At 45.2% G+C, this 20,127-nt stretch overlaps 1 protein-coding gene across 1 annotated transcript; it reads right to left on the bottom strand.

Moving 5' to 3' along the window:
- Positions 1-1,037: 1,037 nt before the first annotated feature.
- Positions 1,038-10,271, bottom strand: HDDC2 (HD domain containing 2). Its single transcript, XM_086460448.1, has 6 exons — positions 10,212-10,271; positions 9,572-9,693; positions 8,537-8,639; positions 6,047-6,115; positions 2,347-2,485; positions 1,038-1,138 (listed from the first exon to the last, which is right to left on the bottom strand). The coding sequence occupies exons 1-6, from the start codon at positions 10,269-10,271 to the stop codon at positions 1,038-1,040; spliced, it is 594 nt and encodes a 197-aa protein (XP_086316574.1).
- Positions 10,272-20,127: the final 9,856 nt, after the last annotated feature.

The raw sequence follows: 20,127 nt of genomic DNA, 5'->3' as shown, positions 1-20,127 counted from the left end.
AGGCTCTTCGCTGACCTTTCATCACGGCTCAGGCTTTCAGGTTGCACATTGTCCTCCAGCCTCTTTCCAAGCACTGGCCTATTTCTAGTAAAATGCAGTGCCCAAAACCGACATGCGCTTGCACCTGCAGCAAGTAGAAGGGAATGTAGTTTTACCTAAAGTACCTGCTGGGTTTCTTTAAACAAAACCAAACCCCACAACATGTGCACTCAAACGATGTCTCCATTTCCCAGGACAGTATTTACGTTGCACTGTTGCGCTTCTGGCTGGGGGTTCAGCGCTCCGTCCCCTGGCTCCCCTGCGGAACGCTGTACCGCCAGCCAGTGAAGCCTCCTGCTCCGCCGGGGGAAGGGGCTGTGTGGTTTGCGTGCCTCTCGGGGGGAACAAAAATGCAGCAGGGTGATGGGCCCACTCCACCACACCTGCAGTTTGACCATCAGCCACCGGTAACCACCGACCAGTTTTGTATTGCTCGGTAAAGCGCAGCTTGTTCTTTCTTCCAGGTCTCCACAGAGCACAACCGCTGCCCCGCGGGGCTCCCTGCGCAGAGCAGGCGTCCCACGTCCCCCTGGGCCAACATGCTCTGCCCATTTTGTGCGCTGTACTGCCCGCTGAGGCTGGAGCTCCCAGCAGCCGGAAATCCAGACGTACTTCCAAGTCACAGAACAAGACCCCCTGTCCCAGTCAGTGCCCGACCTGGGCAGATCAGATTGCCATCAGCTAATTTTTAAAACTTACAAATATATTTTCCACTGGGGAAATTCAGGTAACTGAGACTTCATCAATCAGAGGCTGATTAAAAAAAAAAACAAAAAAAAAAGAAGAAAAAACCCAAACAAGCTACTTCTAAACATTTAGTCCTTGACACAACCTCTGATCTGGGAGGTAACTCTCTCACCTGCTCCCACCTAAGTGTTCCTGGGATTCTCAGCAGCAAATGCACAGAAAAGAAAACTTTGCTGGCAGAATTAGTGATGTTATAGGAGGAAAAAAGAGGCACAGAATATAAAACACAGTATTTATTACAGCTACAGCATTTAGGAAGAGCAATGTGGATGTGATGTAGCAGCTAGTTTTTTATTCCTTTCGGTGTTAATCAGAGATACAAGCTGGAGTATTTCTGGGTGAACAAACTTTCCTGCAAAACAAAAGAAAGGGAAAGTTAATCAAGCCTGCTCTCACTCTCCTATGTGTGAGAGTTTGTCAATGAAACGTGAGCAGTGATGTCACTTTAGGCTCAGAATAAATGTCAAATTATTCTTTTAAGAAAGAAGTACTCCCAGTTTTGTCCAACTATGGAATAACTGTAAGAGTAGTTGCAGCCATTCTTACCAAAAACTTATAAAAATATTTTGTGCTCCATTAAGACAGAGCTGAAGAGCTGAAAAAGGGAAGCGCCCTGACCCAGAGAATCACGTACCACATATCCTGCTACAGGAAACCACCCCAATTACAGGTGCCCGTAGGCTCTACTGAGACACCAGCTCAGTTTGAGTTACTGAATTCTGGTAGGAAGGCAAAGACATCAGTTACAGTATGAATTATTCCAGCTTTGTGGATGATGTCCTTTTTTTCCCTCCTTCCCTAATCAAACTATTGCATTTTTCAGAGATGCTTATTTCCCTGAGGAGTCCCCAGAGTGTAAGTGGGACTTGCCAGGGATGGCGTCTGGTGATTGCTGGTCCTCTCCCCAAGTTTGTCTGCCCCTAGGCTTTGCCCAGGATAGGGTAACTTGGAGCCACAGTCCTCTTCTGGTGTTCAACTCCCTTGCTAAAACAATAAAGACCGCTATCTCACCTGCTTTTCCTTTCCACTATCAGTGTGTTTTGGAAAGGATGAAGAGCAGTGGGTAGAATAAAAAAATAACACAATTGCACCTAAAACACTGCACCGAGCTGGTTCTCACAGGTACCTCGGGCAGGTCACACAACGCGTAGGGGTAACAAATGCTGTTTCACTGGTTCATGTACACTAACAAAGTAGAAGCAAGCTCCATCGGTGAAGAGCATCGGTGACTACTGAAGCCTCCCTTATACCCCCCTCTGATGTTACAGGGAGATCCTTAAACACATGCAAGCATAATGAAAGCTGGGCCTCTCCCTAGGTGTCCGGAGTGATGTAAAAGGAACTTGGCGTAAGCACGGTTCAGGTTCCACAGATACAAATAAATGTAAGGTATGCTCACACTGCAGTTAACTTCCTCAAAAATATGGAGGGTACATGAGTAAAACAACTAGTTCTCACTTGCTCTGAATGTCTTATCAGCAAAAAAGGCAATTTCTGTATTTCATCTCATTTGCATTTACAAAAGGAAAAAAAAAAAAATAAAAAGCCCAAATGTCATACCAGCAGTTGAATCGTAAAAATCCTGCAGTCTGCCAGGGGTGTTTTCCAACTCTTCGTACTCAAACGCTTGCAGTATCATCTCACACTGATCCAACTGTTTTACAAACTTGGCTTCTGCGGTACACTGGTTTTCATATTCCTGAGCAGATTTGCAGTTATAAGAAAAAAAATGTTGTTGTTCTGAAACAGACTATTAGAAGCTCTTTATACATCTAGAATTTTCTTCATTAATACAAGCCACTCCATAAATATTCACGACCGTTACCTCTTTCACTCTCTTCTTAAGACTCCTGTTCAGCAAAACACTTGAAATCAACTATGTGCCCAATTTCTATGAGGTGAAATGGGACTTCAGAGCACAATTCTTTTGCATACTCTACCTCTAAACATATCAAGTGTTTTGGCTGAATCAGGGATGATATGGAGACAACCCTACACAACATACACGTTAAATAATAGGTTCTACTTAACAACATTTTATATATAAAGACCTTTTCAGGCCTGGCTAAGGCCAGGAATTACCACAGCGTGTGCCTGCGCATTACCATCACCTGTTTTTAAGAACTATTTTGCACTTTTCTCCAGCACTCGCTATTTTTATAAGGAGTTGTTCTTTACATTTCTCCCGTCACTCCTCCTTAATCTCTCCAGTCTAATCTGTCTGAGCGGCTTATGTCTTTATGTCTCTCCTAGGAGACGGGGAGGGCCGTCATGAAGGGGTTTCCTCCCCTTCAGACTTTAAGTCCTTTAATCTCTCTGGTATCTTTTCCCCCTCTCCAGTCATCACCAGTATGTATTTGTGAGTCATTCACATTTCTACTCAACAATTTTGCTGTCATCTGCTTCCAGTGATGGCTGCGGACAGGTCTGCTAGTTCATCTCCTCTTTTCTAACTCTTCTGCGCTGTATCTGATGTCTCATCAGCTGGCCTCCTCCTGACTTCCAAAACCAACCACAGAAAAAGGCTTCTTTTCTGCACAGGGTACCATCACCTTGATACCCTCGGCAGGTCTGACCCCATTCATCACCAGCACCACCAGTAAGCAGACCAGAGGCTTACGTACGCACCAGGCCCACCTGTGCTTTCAGGTCCACACAGCCCGTGACGCACAGCAGTCCTGCAGGTGGGAGCTGCGCAAGTGCAGGAAGTTTTTCTTTCTGCATCTTAAGACAACACCTGTGGGGTGGGTGTTGCTCACAGCAGCAAGATCCTGGGCTGCAATTCCTGGACATGGTAATTTCCTTGTATGATGTAGTATTAAGAGCCTGCTTGTTCTTATGCTTATTGCTTTATTGTCAGAAATCCAGATTTTGATAGCCATTATTTGATTCATACACTAGTCTACTTGGATTTGAACGATGCTTTGCATTTTCAATTACATTCTGATCATTATTTTAGCAAACAATTTCATTTCAACATTTCTACCTTCCTTTCCTCCTTTCAATCTGAGCTTTGCCTCATCTTCAAATTGTTTAAATACTACTACTTCTTTTCTTAATCCTATTTATTTCTACTCTTTTCGTGGCCACCAAAAAGAAGAAACTCGCGGCAGCATTACGAAGGAGAACTTCAGGGGCACTACGGCTGTTTGATCTTCCCAATCGATTTGCTTTACAAGCAATCTGTTACCAGCCTCTTTGTGCCACACAGCCCACCAAGTCTCATTCATTCCTCAGCTCACATTAACCTCCAGAAACATCAGCTATTGTATGTGCAACTGTGCACAGTGCTGAAACAAACACTTACTGTTTCTTCCCCGCAGGTCTTTAAGAGTAGGAAATAACAGTGTACTTTGTAAAAACAGTAACTGGTCTCTCAAACGCCACAGTCTGTCTTTTAAAAAAAATGACTCCTGTACTGTTGCTCTTGAAAATGAAAAAGCAGGACAGAGCTGAAGTGTGCTGACTCATTTACTTTAATGTTTTCTCAAATGTATACTCGATTAAGTTATAAAGAAATACATCGGAGGCATCTTTCTTCTGCCTTTCCCCCTTACATTACGCTTGCAGAGTGCCCACCGATACAGTCCCAAGCAATAGCCCTTGCCAAAGCTGAAAGCAAAAAGGGGCAGAGCCGAGGGCAGAGCCGAGCAGGAAGGACTTGCTAGAAAACAGATCTTGTCCCAGCCACTGTTCGGCTCTGGGCTGTAACTTCCTTTACTCACAAAAAGAAAACAGAGGGAAATGCCTCTGGCTAGCCGAGAGCAGAGTATCATAGCAAGTGATCAGAGGCTTCTAATTTTCTGCCTTTTTTTCTTTTTTTTAAGCACGTAGTTGTTCCACTTAAAATAAGACTAGAGGGACTACATGTGAATATTAGATTTTTAGGTTACACTGGCTGCTATGTGGGTTACGCTCATACTGCTGCATTGGAGACTCAATGCCAGTAAATTATCCTGAAGGTAGAAAAAAAGAACAAATGATCAAAAGCATGTGTATGTTAAATTATGGTTAATGAGAATGATAAAAAGCTAGCAAGCTGAAGAACCAACTGCATGCTGAACCAGCTCTTATACAATCAGAAGAGCAGACTGAGGCAAAGAAAAAAAGATACATGGGGGGCGAGGGGAAAGTCCTACAGGACTAATCTTACCTATCAAAAACTCCTTTTCCTCAACTATAATGGTGAATGAGTGCTCACTAAACAAATGCACACACGTTATCTCCCAGACCTGGTTATGCTGGTTTACCCCTTTTACCTTGAATTATAGCAGTGAAAACCCACCCCCATTGCCAGTTTCACCACACAACTACAACCAGAAAAAAACCAGGGTACTGTAACAAAAGGCAAAAATGGGCTGCAAATATCTGGAATTTAAATACAGTCCAAGTGGAAAAGTAAAAATACAGTTTCAGGTCACAGAGTCCAAGAAACATATAATGCTTTGTTTGCAGCAACATGTGAACAAGACATTGTGGATGCACTTGTCCTCGTGCAACTGTATGCCAGGAGAAGATAAAGCACAGTAATTATAAACCTGAATTGTCTGGAAACAATCTAATCATCCCTACTTTGCAAGTATAAAAGATCTTATCAATGAACAGCATGAGTTCACATTAAAAAGTTAAATCGCCTTCAAATACAGAAGATACTTTGCAACACAAACATTTAAGGTACCCAAGACCAGCCAGCAATCCGTGTTGTTTGTAGAGAAGCATTGTTCCATGTCAGTACACCACATTTAAGTTTAAATCAGAAGTTACTATTAAATAGTTTAGCCTAATGGGCTGTATAATAAAGAAATGGAAGGCACATAAATTTTTACTTGCATCAAGAGCACAAAATACTCCACAGCATCATCAGCTCCCATTATTTTTTCCTGTATTAAAAGATCACGAGCTGCAAATGGCCAGATGTGAACAAAAGAGATAATGTAGTAAAAAGCCAGACTTATATCCAAGATGGCTGGCTGTAGAAGACAAAAGCTTCCTTCAGCTGTACAAACCCAGTCCTGGACAGGTTCGTCTGGAACTTTGGGAGGCCAAAGGCAGAAGCTGGTTATTTTACTGAAGTTTGGGGGTTCTGTTTGAAAAGGATTCCAAAGCGGTTGTGTCTCATACCGTTAGCTGTATCTCCCAAGCAAATGCTCATCCACCTTGCTTGAGGTCAAAATAAGAGATGACAGTTTCATAGGTAAACAGGAAGAGGACAGTGGGTCACCCTGAATTTTAGCAAAGGACTGAAAGAATGCAAGCTTACTTCCCAGAGTTCATGGATTTCTTTTCTGAGGTCATCTGATAGAAGCTGGGTCAGTTGCTGCATAGCTGCCTGAAAAAAGAAGCCATTTCCATTTATCTGTTTTTTTGAGCAAGCACATTTTTATCATTATCTTTTTTGATGAATTAACTACATGTTATCAAGTCTGTAGAAACATACACTAGACAGTGTATTATTCTAAAGCACACATCTACATGAGTCTGCCAGAGAAACAGTAGGACCGCTCAGTGAAGAACCTTTTCTGGGAGCTTCTTAAGTGAATTGTTAGGGAATTAGTCTAAACCACATGAAAAACAACCTGAAAGTGCATCCAATATCTTCAAGAGTCCAAAAAGAAGCCCAGAGTAAAATAGGCAAATCAAATGCCAGGGAACTGCCATCAATTACCAGCTCTGCCTTGCAGATTTAACTAGTGGAGGCACCATTTGAACTTAATAGGTTACAGGGGCAGTTCATAAAAGCAGCTTCAAAACACTAACTCCTAGCGTTGACAAGCAACTGTCCCCTCCCAAACACTCAACGAGCTCATTCCCGCTAACAGGGCTGAGAACAGCTACTGACTGTCAGGCAGGCGACACAATATAAGCCTTTAAAAATCTCCAACACTAGAAAAACCGAGAAAAAAATAATCCATTTAATACCCTGCAGCAACAAAACACAGCGCTCCCAGACTGCGATACCACTCGTTCAACAACAAAAAAAAAATCTTGGTACGAGGTTTAACGCAGTATCAAACTGATGTACAGCCGGCAAGCAGAACTTGTTCTGCACACTCTTGGTGCTCTCCCAGCTCAACAGTCTATTTCTGTGCTATTCCTACTGTTCTCCTATTAACACTAAGGGCTGCTTCCGAAACAATCAGCATCACAGGCAAGACAAAGGTTTTGTGCCATGGTTGCTGCCCCACTTCAAATACAAGGTATAGTTTCACAATACGGCTGAGCTGAATCAGCTGCTCCCCAGCACCGAAGCATCAAGGTCTCCTTCCTTCCCACCTCCTTCCAGCTCTGGAGTTCATCAGGTTTCAAGGTTAGCAGGCCACAATGACTTACCTGGCAAAAAAAAAAAAACCACCACCAAACCCAAACGACCCAAAGAAAAAAAAAAAAAAAATTATTCTTTTTTTTTTTAAAAATCAAGGTCATTTTCTGCTGCCTTAGCCTTGGTGAGACTGGCTGATTAAACTTACTGCACAAGCAGCAAGCTCCAGAACCAGCTCAACGTCAGCTGTAGAGCAAAGGGAAAAAACGGAGAACTCTGCCGCAGAAGCAGCATATTGATAATTCAGCTCAAGCCGCCTCATGAAACCGTTACCCGTGGTGTATTTTTATAACAAAGTATTTCAGAGTCAGCCTAAATGTTTAATGCTTGACCCTCCTTCCCACAAAGTCAACAGCAAAGTCCTCACTGAGTGAAATGGGAGCAGAAGGAGTTGCAAACACTTAAGAAAACTTCTTAAATATACTTGAGGCATCAAAGTACTCTTTTCATTGCCTAAATACAAATGAGAATTTTTCTCTAGACAAAGCTGAAGCCTGATCCTCAGTGATAAACCAACCTTCGGAGGCTTCCAGGAAACAGGGTTTTTTTTTGTTTGTTTTGTTTAGTGTAAGAACACACTAGGAAGTACATAAAAAAAAAAAAAAAAAAAAAAAAGAAATACCAAAATTGCAGTCAGTATAGTACTTCAAGAGGGCTGAATACCCCTGTGATCTTTAATTCCACTTTCTTAGCAAAGAGCTTACTCCTAGAGTTTGTCATCGCCCCCCCAGCCCCAAGTTTTAAACAAGCATAAAAAGGGGGGGGGGGGGGGTGAGGGGAATCACTGCCACATTTTTATTTTAAATTTTTTATACACTCTTCGAAGAGCTAATTGTAGCCTCTGAAGTTTCTGAGGCATCATGTTGCCCTCTAGCTGTAGCTGGAGGAGCAGTTTACATTTTCTTCAAATAACACAACAAACCAGAAATGACAAACCAACAGTTTGGATATGTACAAGGCCAAAAATAAAACAATTCCCGGCATGCTGCACTCAGACACTCATGACAAAAAGGACACACGTGTCTGGAGTCCTGTGCAAATTATTTAAATAAAGTCTCTGTCACAACCACACATCTGGCAACACACAAATGATCTGCCACGAACTGTCATCCACCTTTCTCAGCGCACCGACTCTCTGCTCCCCACCTCTTGCTAAGGCTGGTCAATCTGATTCAGGCTACCAAAAACCCAGCTGGTTCAGGACTAAGTGGCCAACGTGAAGATTACTTCAAAAGTTCTCCTTCCAACTTTGTACTTGGTGACATGACACGCACAAAAACCACAGCAAGTTGAAAACCTCAGCTGTTTGTGGCGCACTGGCCCAACGTCAACGACAGTGTTATGTTGCTTAGAGGCTCCCTTCGCTACCACCCGAGCAATAAAAACACGCAGAACGCTTTGCAGGTGTGGCTTCGTGCCTTACATCCATACCTCTTCTCTCCTGTGTTTCTCCTCTTTTGAGATATTATCTGCAGGAGCAATATCTCCAACAATGCATTCAGCCATATCGTGAACCAAAGCTAATCGTATGCATCTGACAAGAAGCAAAGACAGAATAATTACTTTTTCAGCATTTTAAGCTATATCTTGTTATTCATAAAGTTAAGAGACTCCCCTTCATATATTTTACAGGAGTTTTTTAGTTTATTTATTTCACGTAACATTTTTAATTTCTTTGCTAAGACAGTAGTTTCCACCTAGACATGCTTTTGATTCCTGATTTCTAGCTACTGCTGCTTGTAAATGTAGATTCAAGTATAAAACCAGTTTTTACAAGAATATAGCATTCAGAAATAATGTACTCGGCTTTAGTATGCTTTGCTTTTGGAGATTCTGTGATAACTAACTACATTACACACTTCACACTAATGCTGCAACAGATAGAGGTAATCTGATTGGAGCCATCCCAAATTCAATATACAATCAGGCACTCACAGCTCTGTAGCTATGACAATCTGTAGCAGAGCACTCACAAAAGCCTTCACTGTTCTCATCAGCTCCTGCAAGGACAAAGCCAGCATAATCCCATACTAGACCTGACAACTCATTCAACACTAATGATGCTTTCTCTTCTACGCTGTATGATTTCCGAAGCTCCTTACTGCTGCTGAGTGCTAACTAAGTCTGTCAAAACTCACATGGAGTATGGCTTTGCCTTCGCTGTCTGTTGCTCCAAACTGTGTTTTAACTGAGTGCCTTCTGCTTGCTTACTTATGGCTTGAGAGAAGGCCAGCTGAGAGCCTCCGCATTAATGACTTGCCTCAGCATCTGGAATTTAGCAATGAAAGACTTTAGCCCCTTTCAGCTGTCCAGGTAAACAGCACACTCTGCAAAGGACGCAGGGAAAAGAATTTCAAACTCCTTCAGTGTATTTTAAAAGCTCCTCCTCAGGACAACAGGTGTTTTTTTGGTTGCAGCTCTCCCACGACACTAACACATGGTCACGATAGCCACAGGCAGCCTCACCTGTCCTTGTTAAGGCTTTTGTCTTCAGTCACCAACGCCATCATGGCCATCCTGTACATATGGTCAGACACGCTCTCCGGGTTTGCCACGTTCCTATACACCCATCCCGTCCGCGGTACTCTCTGAACGAGGAGAGGGTCACAGCAGCGTAAACGTTAAAACCGTTGGTTTTGAAGGACCTCACCCCAGAGCCGCCAGCCGAAACTTCCCCCCACCGTGACCTCCACGCTCCACCGCGCTTCGATGGTTTCGGGAAACACCCGCCCCAAGGACGGGGCTGCCCGCAGGCCGCGCGGGTGCCTCTGCACTGCTGTTCGCAGCCCAGGGGCACGCACCGCGGCAGCCCCAGCACCGGCCCCAGCACCACCAAGCGCCCTCCTCGGCCTCACGGTGCCCACGCCGAAGCGCCGGGCCTCCCCGGGCCGGCACCCACGTTTCCCCGCCGGAGCCCCAGCCCGGGCGCCGCGGCGGGCCGACACTCACAGCCCGGAGGCCCCGGCTCTCCGCCAGCCCTCCCGCTGCCAGGCCCCGCTCCCGCTCCGGGGCAGGCCGCGGTCAGACGCCGCGCCGGCCCCCACGGCCGCCTGGGCCCACAGCCGGCCCGCCGCCCCGCCGAGACGGGCCGCTCCCCCGCGCCCACCTTGAGCTGCCCCAGCAGCCGCAGGAAGGGCAGCAGGCCGCCGCTCGGCCCCGCCGCCATCCGCCGCCCGGCAGCCACCGCCTCCGCCCGCTCCTCCTCCTCCTCCTCCTCCTCCTCCTCTTGCCGGACCGGGCGGTGGCTCTGGGCGGCGGCTCTGGGCGGCGCCGGGGAAACGGAAGGGAGCTGCCGGCCGGGCGGCGGCAGCCGGCGGTGGGGCGGTGCGTCCCGGCAGAGGCCTCCGGGCGCCGGGGTGGGTGCCTGCGGGTGCGAGGTGTGCGGCGGAGCCGCGTTCCCACCGCCTCGGCTCCTCGGGGGTTAGGGGACCGCGACAGCGCTTTAATAATAACGAGTCAGGCGGCGGATGCGACGAGAGCCGCAGCGAGAGAAGCGAGGCCGCTCACGGGCACGGCCGCTGTGGGGAGGGGAAGGGAAGGTGGGTGGCGGGTCCTCTCCCATCTGCCACTACGGGCACTTCCATCACTTTTACAAGTGGAATAAATAGCACAGTGAATTACTTGACAAGCGGTGCATTTTCAGAACACAGGGCGTTTCTTTGCTGCTTTTGCCAACCGAAGTAGCAGGTAGCGGTTTAAATGTGGCAACGAAATGCTCCATTTTCAGAAGCAGGAATCTGCAGTTTGCCAGATAGCAACAGATGGCAGAGTATGTTTTAATTTTGCTCATGTGTATACTTAAACACACTCCCAAATTAATAGTAAAGCCCAGACAACATTTTGGTGACCATTTTAAGGCTATTTTCCCACAATAAACAAGAATCATAGACCAAGAAAGCCATGGGCTTTACATTTGTGCGCAATCATAAACAGGTTGGTTGGAAAGTACCTCTGGCTGTTGCACAGTCTAGCCTTCCTGTTGAAAGTAAATGTCTTGACAGCTCTTGAAACGATCCAAAATAAAAATTTCGTAATATTTTGTCCAGGTTAACTAGCTTCCAAGTAAATAATTTGTTTCATAATGTCCTCTTTGGCTCTCCCAAGCCACTTCTGCCCATGGTTTCCTGTTGCATTCCCTACCACTACCAAGGAGAGTTTAGCTCTGTCATATTTGTAAACCCCCTTCAAGTAGTTATAGGCTGCTGTTATGTAACCCCTTACGCTCTTCCACAGGCAAGACAGACCCAGGATCCCTCAACCTGTCCTCCAAGGTGATGTGATTTAAACCCTGATCATCTTGGTAGCCTTCACTGGAGATTCCCCATCTTTACCTGTGGAAACACCAAACCAGGCCCTGACCAACACCAAGCAGAGGTGGTCAGTAACTTCCCTCAGTCTAGCGGCCGTACTCCTTCTAATGTAGGCTACTGTGGGATTTGCCCTCTTTGGGATGAGAGCACACTGTTTGCTCATGTTGGACTTGACTTTCACATAACCCCAGGTCCTTTTTGGCAAAGCTAGTAGCCAGCCTGTTTCTTCCCAGCTGGTACCAATGGAAGGCCTTATTCTGCCTTAGGTGCAGGGCGTTTCTCCTTGGTTGTGTTTCTCCTTGTTGAACGTGTTAAGCCTTCTGTCAGCCCAGTCCTTAAGCTTCTCAAAGTCCCTCAGAGCTGAAGCTTTACCATTTAGCCTGTCAACCACCCCGCCTCCTCAACTCAGCGTTGTCTTAAAATATGCTGAGGATGCATCCTGTCCCATGGTCCGGGTTTTTGACGAAGACAATGAACTATAGGGGCCCTAGTACTAACCCCTAGAGTACTCAACTTGTTATGGGCCTTCAGGCAGATTGCCAAGCCAACAGTTGCCACCCACCAAACCCATCAGCCCAGGCAGTTTTCAATGCATCTAACAGCCAGCTTGTTCATGCCATATTTCCTCAGTTCATGAGTGATGTGGGAAATTATTTCAAAAGCTGTACTGAAGTCAAGATCTATTGTGTCTACTGCACCCTCCTAGTCCATGTAGCCAGCTGTTTCATCATAGGATGCAAACAGGTTAACCAGGTGTGATTTGTCCTTCATAAGTCCATGCCAGCAGTTCTTGATTGTCTTCTTGTCCTTGATAGATCCCTTTCTAATAGAGCTGCATCAACTCTTTCTGTATCTTGGTTCCACATTAACATAAGGAAAAACTTTTTCACTGTGAGGGTGCCAGAGCACTGGAACAGGCTGCCCAGAGAGATTGTGGAGTCTCCTTCTCTGGAGGCATTCAAAACCCGCCTGGACACGTTCCTGTGTGACCTACTCTAGGTGGTCCTGCTCTGGCAGGGGGGTTGGACTAGATGATCTTTCAAGGTCCCTTCCAACCCCTAATATTCTGTGATTCTGTGATTTTGTGATCTTGCAGTCTCTGTGGCTGCAAACTGAATCTTTCTGATTTTCTGAACGGTTGTCAAATTCCTTCTGAACTCAGACTCTCATAAAAATAACACAGAGTAATTTAATAATTTACATTTTAAATAAGATGCTATATCTAGTTCAAGAATGCTATTTTTAAGGCTAGCTGATAACAGATGCATTGTCTTGTAACCCTTCCTGAATCTTTCTATTCAATGTACGTGTTTAGTATTCATAGTCCTTTAAATCCAGTAGTCCATTTGCTTTTGCAAATTCTTAAGTAATTCTTTAATACGGAAGAGTCTTGTACAGCGCACATGAGGAGGCACGATTTTCAGTTTTATTGTGTGACAAATTCTTTGTCACTAGTGTCCTTTAGATATGTTTCTAGAGCAAACTCATCCTTGCCATTAACGAGGCTGGGCTTGCAGGCCCTGACCTTGGCTGTCCATTTAGTTCCGAGAATACTATCATCAAAAGCAGCACACATGCGTTCACAGGTTGATTTTCTGATGCACTTAATATCTCTGCTCCATGTGAACCCTTTGGAGCTGTGAATGCTCTGGAGACCTGAGGTGGTCTTCCTAACACCTTCCCGTGGTGTTAGGAAGAACAGAAAACTGCTGGGTAACAGGACGGTGACATCATTTAACACTGTGGTGGAGAACAATTTCTCAAACATCAACTATAAATAATGTCTTGGTTTATTTTTTCCAGCACAGATTTCTTTAGAAGCGTACACTAACACATGTACCATTTATGTGGGGTAAAATGTATACGAAATCCACTTGTACTTAATACAACCATTGTAATTCTTTCGTATTTGTATTTATCCATTTTTTTTTGTGTATAATTTTTGTAGTATTTGTATTTATATACTTAAATGTATTTATGTAAAATATTTATGTAGTGTGATTTTTTAATGTTTGTAAATTTTGTAATATTTGTATGTATATAATTCTTCTGCATGAACTTTGTATGCTGTTCTTGCGTATTGCTCGTTTGCACTATTTTTCTAGCCAGTCATTCTGGGTCAGTGCTAGAGGTGTCATTCATGAGCTTTTCCAAGTACTTATCAGGTGCGTCATGTAGTACTGGATGTACAGACTCTGTGTAGGCTGGAGGACCGTAATGTAGTACAAATTTTACCGCTGTTAAAATCTGATGTGATTTTATTCTTGGCTAAGTAGCCTGAAAACAGAAGCAAATTCGGGATGCTCAACTTCTTCCAATTTTAAGCACCTTTTTTAATTAATTCATAAACTTTAGCAAGGATTTGCAAAGTCTCCCTACAGAATATTACGATAGTGTTAAGGCTTAAATCTCAGTCTTTCATCAGTCTCAAATGGCTTTTTTCCTCCAACTTTTGCCGGAACAGATGGCAATTCCAAAGGAGAAATACCAAATTCGTTTTGTTACCCCAGAGTATTTATTATTTTGTAGCTGGAGATGGCGCTCTCCACCCACAAATTTCTGCTTCGACCACATTTGCTACTGCTCAATGCCCGGCTGAAATTATGCTTCTATTTCTTTAAGCAGTAGCGCTGGCGCAAAGGGGATGCTTTACACACTTGGCACAGTGATATGAAAATCTCCACAAATGCCAGATGACTGGGGACAGACCCATTAACTACTCATAAGGTGGATCTTAATCAGCTTGTGGTTTATGTAATGTAAAGCCAATAATAACACGTGGGATTTCGAAAACTCTTATGTGTTCTGCCAACACGGACACTGCAAACCTTGTGTTGGCAAAATATCTTCAGGAAAAGTAATTAATTGATTGGATTAATTTGTTACCATCTGGCAGGGGGAAAAAAAAAAAAAAAAAAAAAGAAAAAGAAAGTTGTATGGTTCACTGGATACAGCAAAAGGATTGTGTATCACAGCTCCAGCAGGCAGGATCAACGGGCCTGATGTCCTCCTGAAGAGCAAAAAGGTTGAAGAGCACCTGCCAGACACTGTAAATGATCATTTTAGTTTTCCAGACTGTATTATATCTTTCTTTCCCTGAGGAAATCTTAGCAACCGTGTAGAAGTAGCTAGTGAAAATCTGTTGCAAGAATCCTCAGTAATGGTACAGAAAAGAGCAAACCACTGGAGTGACAGGTACATGTGTGCCGTGTAGCTCTCTCCCCTCCGCCACACGCCTCACAGGTGCTGTCTGTTCTTGTCCCCAGGGAGCCCCGTGCTGCCCTATGCAGGCCATCAAAGCAGGTGAGAGAGGCACCACGCGCTGATGGCTGGGCCAAGGGCTGGATGTCTTCTGCTGAGGCTTCCTCTACAACTCAAGCAGGAAAGGTCATAGGAAGTAGGTTAACATTGATAGTGTTAACTATGGGCTAGTTATTATCTGTAATTAGCCAAATCCAGCCTAGGGGTAAGTGAACGACATTTAATTTGTGCTGGCCTTTAACACTCGTTTGACCGCAGAGCCTAGTGTTTCGGGAGGGGCCGGCCTTTGGGTCTGTGCAGGAATGCAGGTACCTGCGCGTCGCCCGCAGGAGCGATGGCTGTCGCCAGGCTTTGTAGAGTTTTGGTTCCAAACATGTGCCTGGGGAACTGATTAATACAGTTAAATGCACGTGGCCTGTGAGCTGGCTAGGCTCCCCTCGTGTGGCCTTCACTAGGGGATGCCGCTGTGGAGGTCAGTAGACACAACCAGTGCTGGTGGTCTGTCTGTTGGCACTTATAGAGCTCAGGAGCTCTTCTGGTGTTACAGGGTCAGAGAACATGCCCAGTCTGACAGGCTGTGTTTGGGGGGGGGGTCACCCAGCTGCCCCCGTCCGCATGGGAGCACAAGGCGGTCTCGGTGCGTAAGCTACCAGTCGTTTGTGGAGCAATCCAGCAGGCTGTTTGCTCTGCTCTGGTCCTGCAGGTCAGGTGTGGCTGCAACCTGGCACCCAAGCCCAGCTGCACAGTGTGGAGGGAGGGGGGACATCGCAGAAGAGGGCTGCTCCAGCTGCCCTTTCCCAGCCGTGCCGCAGCAGCCCCGTCACATGAGGCAGTGCGCCAGAGCCACCACATCAGAAAAAGTGAGGGAACAGAAGGGAAACGAGGAAATTGTTTCAGTCTTTGGTGAAACGTGTGCGAATGTCAATGGAAGGTATATCAGAAGGCTGAGGGGAAAGCACACTTACGGTAGCCTTCCTACAGTCTGCATTAGCTGACCAGAGCAGCCCCGTTCATTGTAGGTAACCTGTGGGATCACTACCAAAAAGAAAAATGTTCTTCTGACTGCTGTTGCATAACATCTTGGGCTTTCTGTGGTTAACAAGAGATTTTCTGTCAGAACCCTTAGGATTAGCCTATCTAAACCTACAAAATGAAGAAAAGGTGGGCTTCCCTTATTTGTGTAACAGATCTATGGAGCTAGGAGAAGAACTTTAGAATAGCACATTTAGCATTAAAAAAAAAAAAAAAAAAAAGTCAATTTAAGAGCAAACCAAATCTTACATGAGCAAAACATTTCTAATGTAAAAAGGCAGCTGAATTAGAGGATTAGGTCACACTGCCCGATTAACATCATTTGATCTTCTGCTATTGAAAAGCCACTAGGCTTCTCAGAGAATGGAAGCATTGAAACTTTAAATGAAACCACAAGCCTGGCTTAGAAAAAAACTGCTAAACTGAAAACAACTTGCCTTGCTTCAGTAATTGTCGGTTTCTCCCTGCTGCTGGGGGATGCATCCAAATCAGGATTTAGAAATCCCTCACATTTCGATATAACAAAGAAGGGCTGCAAAACTGAACGAGGGCATCTCAGGCACTACCTGGGAGAGGCTTATGGCATGTGAAGCTTGCCTTGCTTTGCCATTTCGTATTTATTTCTTCTTCAAAGGTGGAAGAAAGGTACTCAAAGATCTGTTTGATGTTTGCTTTCTTTGTAACACATTCACTGTCAGTTCTGTCTTTTTAACTTTTTTGAGGGGAGAAGACGACAAAAAATAAGAAGCTCACCCTGGACCACAAGGCCCACTCAGGATCTGAGCGGTACCCACTGATGACATTTGATAAGAATGCAGGAGAGGAAGGGAGTTCTAGTTACACTTGTTATTTTTTCAAAATGATATTTGTTTTAACTTGAATGACTAATGAACATTTTTAATGAAGGAAACTTTTCTTGAAGTTTTAACTGTTGCTTGGGAGCCTCCAAGCAAAATACTTGATCCTGTGGATTTTTCTAAGGTAAAGCAAAAAGGAAGGAACGTTTATATGATATAATTAAGACCTTTATCACTGAAAACACCAAGAACAACAGTAAACACCACATAAAAAAAAAATCCTCTGGCTACCTCTCATATCTTTGCTCTTAAAAAGTTTATACTGTTTTCACTTATTGTACTTAAATGAGTTTTGAAAGGATTTTTACAGTCCCCTGTCACTGTCAACACTTAGTAAAGTAAATAGCAAACAGACAGAAATTAAAGAATTTATTTCCTATCTCTAATGACCTGATGATCAGTTTGCTCAAAGGGTTTTTCTGTGCTCATTGGAAAGTATTAACCAGTATTCACGAGGGGTCTTTTTATTATTATTATTATTTGAAAAAATGCTTATTTAAGATTCATGATGTTATTTTCAGTCATGGAGAAAAGCAATATTTTAAAATATGGAAAAGCTGTGAATATACTTGTCATTCCGCCCCAATCATGCTTTTAGGCACTGCGCATTCATATAACGAACACACAGATCCTGCTCAGTCTCCTGCATTTTCAGCGGCCTCCCAAATGCCAGCCAAGTCAGACCCTGCTTAGCTTCCAAAATCAGATGTGATCGGGCATGTAACAATGTAAAGAAAAATAAACCCTGAAAGGCACTCTGAATTATAATGTAAATTTTTTTCTGACATGCAAGAGAGAACAAAATGGAAGTTTTATCACAGCTCTGCTTCCTTTCGAGTGCCCCCACCCACCCTCATTACTGTGAGCACCGTTTTCTCAAAATAAAGGCACACTGATTTGTTTGTTATTTTAGGCTCTGAGAAGAACGTTAGACTGGAACGCTGTCCAAATACGTGCCTCTGGTCCCAGTAAGGACCTGTAAGTGTACTTTTCTCCATCCATTGCAAACCAGTTCATTGTCTTCCAGGGAGAGCTGATGATACTATATAACTGTATATCACTTTATAGCTGTCCGTGCTCCTGCATCCTTGCAGGATCTGAAGCCGCCTCATTCCTGTCGGCTCTCACCCAGGGAGGGATGCCCGTAATTAGCTGCAGTAGCCTCCTGCTCCCCCACTGCTGGGCTATTATTTCACTGGCTGGTGACAGGGCTCTGAGGCCTCCCTTCCCCTCTGTCACCCTGCGTGGCAGCCGCAGCTGGGCGGCCGGATTTGTGCTCTGCCAGCCCCAGCGGGGGCTACAGCCCCGAGGCTGCAGGGCTTTGCTGGGGGCTGCAAGGAGGCTGCTAAGGGCAGGACCCCTGGACACAGCTGGGGGCTGCGCTCCCTCCTCTCTCGTGTGACCGATGCAGCTCCTGCGCTAACACACACAAAAAAATTCTGCTTGCTATTTTTGTCCAAATATTTGAGCTCCTCAGACATCCCTGGACAAAACACACCAGCTATTGGCATGCTCTTGCTAATCCAAGGGAAACTTTTGCACGGGCCTCTGCTTTCTAACCTGAGATTGATTTTAATTATCCATTATTTTGTCTTCCTCCCCGTGAGCCTCTTGCTGAATGCATTGTGCCACCCAGCGTATTAGTCAATCATCACAGCTTACGGAGCGCTATACTTTACATCTTGCCTTCAGTGTCATTCATGTGCACCGAGTAGAGACAGCACGCAGTTTTAAGACGCTGGGTAGATTTAAGCATGCTAGGGCCTGCCTGTCCCTATAGTAAATAGCTTTGCTGACATTTAAGCTGCACATGGCTTGATGTTAGGTCAAACAAAAATGTCACACTATAATCACTTTTTAAATAGCTGTTTCCGGCTCAGTTAGTAGTACTGTATAGTTCCAGAAAAGAAAGCACTTACAAGCTGACAGACAGAAAGGGGAACCGTCTGTATAGGATGTTTGCCTAATCCCATCCCTGCCCTTGCCTGTCAGGCTTGGAGGCTTTGTTTGTTTAAAAAAAAAATAATTGCGTATACAATTTAATGCCACCGTACTTTTCAGATGGGCAGACTGTAAAGAAAACTCATGAATAAGTTCTGGAGAGAGCCCTTTGATGTAACTGTGAGGGGTTTGGGTGGCCCAGGGGGGACCCTGCCCTCAGCAGCATTTGGGGCTGATACTGTGTTTTGATGCGGGGGCTTTATGCTGCTGAGATACTGTTGCTGGGAGCAGACACATAGGTAGAAGCCTAATGAGCTTTGACAGCTGAAAATGTGAGGGTTTCCTGATGCCACCCCTTAAATTAGTCTCTACCTCTGAACCAGCCTGTGGCGGACATGGGCCACAGGGGAAGCCATGCAAGACTATCTTCCTCTCCCAGCCACCTCAGCTGGGTGTGTGACTGTCTCCATATGGCTTCTCTGAGGCTCTGCCCTGCCCTAAGTAGGCACTAGCACTCCCACGGGGCAGAGCGATGGCTTGCCACGAGGCACAGCAGCAGTCCCCAGGGGCCTGGCCACCAGCCACACAGATGGGGCAGTGAGTCAGAGCAACCTGTGGTGAGGCTGAGGTGTACACGGCTTTCCCCTCCACAGCCCAAAAATGGCTGGAGGCAGCACCTGCACCCCACCACTTGGAGGCATGTCCTAGGTAGCTCCTTCTTACCACTTCCACTTTCCCAAAGTTGGCTATGTGTGGAATGCTACCCACCTGCAGCTTTTGTCGTTTGCCCCACAAGCCCTCCTGGGGGTTATGAGCAGTTTGTTTTGTGGCAACAGATGGCAGTTATCAGAAGGTGACAGGTGCAGTTTTCCGTCGTGGAACAGTTGTAGAAGGCAAAGCATGAGAGATCTACAAAGATGAATGACAGTGTGTGATCTTTTGTTCAGGAAGAGCAGTGTTGGAGGAGCTGTGGAAACCCGTGAGGGAATGACTTGTCATCAGCGGTGTGGCAGGAAGGAGGAAACCAGCCTTTCTTAACTCCCACTGTAACCTTTTTCTTCTTAATTTGATCTCTGGCTCTGTTATTTCTAACAAGCTGGGGGGCTGAGAAGGTGCTATAGACGTGACTGAATGCCACCATGAGAGTTGAGCCCAAGCCTCGAACACCCCTGACTGCTGCTTCACAAAGGCTGCTGACCCCGGCTTGTAGGTCTGACTTGTAAGTCATTTCCTTTCCTGATTAGGTCAGAATGGTGGCACCAACCCGAGTGTGTCAACGTGAGGATTTACTGCTACGTTGATTTTCCTCAGTATTCCGAAGCAAGGTGTGCGCTATACTTTTTAAGTTGAAAAGCAAGTTTATTCCTGTAGAGATATATTTCCAAGCTGTATTTAGACAGTAAGCAGTAAATCTTCACACATTCCTCATTCCACATCATAGTTACAGCGGGTGGTGGCTACTGTCTAATCACATAATAATGAACGTGATAGATAAGCAAAACTCTTCCACATTCAGACTGTGGAAGATAAGCTTTTGCCAAATGCAGTTACAAACTATGGGGCACTATGAAGGGGGAGCTGTGAAAAATATTGTAGCCTCCAAGAGGTGGGGCAAGATAAT

This window comes from Leptosomus discolor, chromosome 2, assembly GCF_034619465.1.
Source record: "Leptosomus discolor isolate bLepDis1 chromosome 2, bLepDis1.hap2, whole genome shotgun sequence".
NCBI lineage: Eukaryota > Metazoa > Chordata > Aves > Leptosomiformes > Leptosomidae > Leptosomus > Leptosomus discolor.
The sequence above is the reverse complement of the archived record's forward strand: the minus strand, read 5'-3'. Positions and strand labels throughout refer to the sequence as shown.